General features: G+C 49.5%; 1 protein-coding gene across 1 annotated transcript; it reads right to left on the minus strand.

Moving 5' to 3' along the window:
- Positions 1 to 1943: 1943 nt before the first annotated feature.
- Positions 1944 to 3136, minus strand: LOC118989789 (lamin-B2-like). The gene has a single exon (XM_037050162.1). It carries the CDS (start codon positions 3064 to 3066, stop codon positions 2113 to 2115), a length of 954 nt encoding a protein of 317 aa, XP_036906057.1. The 5' UTR covers positions 3067 to 3136; the 3' UTR covers positions 1944 to 2112.
- Between the last annotated feature and the right edge of the window lie 282 nt (positions 3137 to 3418).

Here is a 3418-nt window from a genome sequence, read left to right on the forward strand (position 1 = left end):
AGAAGCACGAACTAAAGAAGACCTGTGTTCTTTTCTTAAATTACCATATGAGTGACTTTTCTCCAATTTTTTAAGTTTTGTGAGCTTCACTTCCTCAATTGTAAAATAGAGATGGTTATATACATACCTTAAAGATAGATATTTATTCCCAAAGCACAAAAGTGTTCTTTCATGTGAAATGTTACCCACAACTCTTTTGTATGGGATGTCCAACCTGCGGCCCACGGGCTACGTACAGCCCAGGATGGCTGTGAACGAGGCCCAACACAAAATTGTAAATTTACTTCAAACATTATGAGATTTTTTGTGATCATGTGTCACAGTGCATTTAAATGGGTGGCCCAAGGCAGCTCTCCTTCCAGTGTGTTACAGAGATGCCAAGAGGTTGGACACCCTTGCAGACACAATACTGAATGAAAGTTTCTTTTTGTCCTTACATGTACTTAGTTCAAGGTTGTCAGATACATGTCCACAGTTGTGTTTTTCTTTCAGGCCTATTTCAGGTTTTTTGTTTTACTCTGTCATCCCTGGGTGATATTATCAGTACCTACTAAGTATATTTAATTTTTATTTTAGTAAAAGGTGAACCTGGATTTCCTTATAGGCACATGCCCTTTATATTAAAATTGGCATATTAATTGGGAGATATCCTCACCGTGCTCATTATAGAAAAATAGATTCCTTGAGGCTCCAGTTGGCTCTGCTGGTTCTATCTCAGTCACCTGTCTTCCTTTCCCTCCCGCCCCAGGCAGAGGCGAATGACAGATGTGCACGGGTAATGCCAATGCATGTGTCTTCAGGAACAGGACACTAATTTGTTTAATTTAGCTAAATAATGAAAAGAGCTCTGTATTAAATATCACTGTCTGATCCAGCCACATTCCTGGGAACCTCACTTATATTATTCACCTTTTATGGCACCAATACCCTCTTTAGTATTTTCTTGGTTTTAGAACAGGCTCACAGTTAACAAGCAGATGCACCAGGATTCAATCCCGAATTACTCTGACTTTAAAACAAAACACCTGCTTGTTCTCCAAATTATACAGTGTCTTCTTTTTCTGTCTCTTTTGTTCTTCAGTTCAAATTTAAGTTTAGTTTTTCAGATGGTCTAGGACCATCCTAGAGAGCCTCTGAGATAACTCGGTTGCTCTTCACATGAGAAAAGAAAAACCTTCCTGAGTGAGAACTCATCCTAAGGAGAGACTGGATGCTGGAATATAATTCCAATACAATGAACCAGAATTAGAGGTGGGTGGCCCTTGAGAGCATTCCACTCACATTGTTCTGGTTCGCTCCCTTCCTCTGTTCCTGGGCCCTCGTCTTGTGAGTTGGAGTGGGAGAGGCAGTGCGATAGAAGATGAAGTAATTCTAAATGAGGAAAGACTTGGGTCAAGGCAGCATGTCCACAGCACCATGGTCAGCCTTCAGGGTCAGCAGGGCACTTAGCCTATTGTTCTCTCTCAGGCGAGTTCAGCTTACATCCAGCACAGCGGCCCCCTTACCATGTGCCTTGATAGCAGTGTTCACATTCGTGAGCAGGACAGTGGCCCTTGCGGACAACAGCAGGTGCACAGTTTATGGTACTTGGTACCAGTAGCCCTAAGGAACCGATTCGTTACCTCCTTCCCTTAAAAAACAAAAAGGGAGGAGATGTCGGGGCCTAAAGATGGCGGATGCAATCTATCAAGAAGATCGCACCAGGAGGGCTTGGCTGAGGCAACCCAAACAGGATATTGCAGCCGAGCCAGGTTGCCCCACCCTTGGGGGCATCCCTGGATCACGAGTACTAACTACCAATCAAGATGCTGATCACGCGCCCACCTACCAATCGTCGCCAGGAGCATGCAGTGAGCATGCACAGGACCACCTCCCCTTTTGCTGCAGACCAAGTTAAGTGCTTCTTTTGTCTTCCAATACAGACTGTGAACACCATTGTGATGCACGAGAGCTCCATGGTCTATCTTGTTTTTCATATCATAAATATGAATTGTTTCATCTTTGCTCCCAGTGACTACAAAACGACTATTTACAGCCACCGCTGACAAGCAGGCCATGTGGGCATGGTGAGTGAAGTCAGCCACAGAAGTCCATTTCTGCTCGTAGCCACCACTAGCCTTGCGCTCCGGGTGTACAATAAACCCAAAAAGAACCTGCTCGTAGCAACCAGCGACCAGCTCCATTCAGTAGCACACGTGCCTCTTTCAGCTCCTCACGCGCAGCGCTGGCGGCCTTGTCATTCTGGTCAGAGCTCAGCTTGGCACTCTCCAGCTTGGCCTGGTAGGCCTGCTCCAGCTCTAGCTTGTAGAGCCGCACTTGCTCGTCGTGCTGGCTGCGCAGCTCCTCGAGTGCCTGCGCCATCTTGAAGTCGTACTCCTGCTGCCGGCTGCTGTCCACCTCCACCAGGCGCCGCTCATGCCGCCGGCGTGTCTCCCGCACCTCCTCCTCAAAGACGTTCTTGCGGAAGTCGAGCTCCTCCTGCAGGCTCTGACAGCGGTTCTCCAGGTCCACGCGCATCAGTGTCTCCTTTTCCAGCTGCTTCTTGGCCACCGCATGACCATCCTCTGCCTTGGCCAGCTGGGCCCGAAGATCAGTCACATCACTCTCAAGGCTTCGCTTGTCACTGAGCGCAGCAGCCAGCTCTGCCTCACTCCGGTGGAACAGGGACTCCAGGTCCTTCACACGGCCCTGGGCAACTGTGAGCTCGCCATCCTTCTTCTTGTAGCTTTTGTTGGACTCTTCCACCTCGGACTTTAGCTTCCCTATTTCGATCTGCAGCTGGGCGCGTTCTTGGGCCGTCTCATCCAGCACTCTGCGGGCGTCGGCCAGCTCCGACTCATACAGCATCTTGATGCCACTTACCTCGCGCGTGGTCACCTCCTCCCGCTCAGAGATCTTGAGGAGGAGCCGGTCGTTCTCCAGCTCCAGCGCGCGGACTTGGTCGATGTAGTGCGCCAGGCGGTCATTGAGCTCGCGCAGCTCCTCTTTCTCCTGCAACCTCGACAGGCGTGTGGGCGATAGTGGCGTGGCGGACCCGCCCACACGGCCGGCCAGCCGCGTGGCCATGGTGATGGTGGTAGTGGTGGTAGCAGTGGGGGCGGTGGTGGCGGCGGTTCAGGGCCCCGGGGGCTCCGAATGGAGCTCTGGTGCATCACAATGGTGTTCACAGTCTGTATTGGAANAATTTAAGTTTAGTTTTTCAGATGGTCTAGGACCATCCTAGAGAGCCTCTGAGATAACTCGGTTGCTCTTCACATGAGAAAAGAAAAACCTTCCTGAGTGAGAACTCATCCTAAGGAGAGACTGGATGCTGGAATATAATTCCAATACAATGAACCAGAATTAGAGGTGGGTGGCCCTTGAGAGCATTCCACTCACATTGTTCTGGTTCGCTCCCTTCCTCTGTTCCTGGGCCCTC

This window comes from Sturnira hondurensis, unplaced genomic scaffold (genome assembly GCF_014824575.4).
Source record: "Sturnira hondurensis isolate 20B ecotype Veracruz unplaced genomic scaffold, ASM1482457v3 Scaffold0000780, whole genome shotgun sequence".
Classification (NCBI taxonomy): Eukaryota; Metazoa; Chordata; class Mammalia; order Chiroptera; family Phyllostomidae; genus Sturnira; species Sturnira hondurensis.

Coding starts and splice junctions, on each gene's coding strand:
- LOC118989789 (XM_037050162.1), bottom strand. CDS start 3,066: ATGGCCACGCGGCTGGCCGGCCGTGTGGGCGGGTCCGCCACGCCACTA.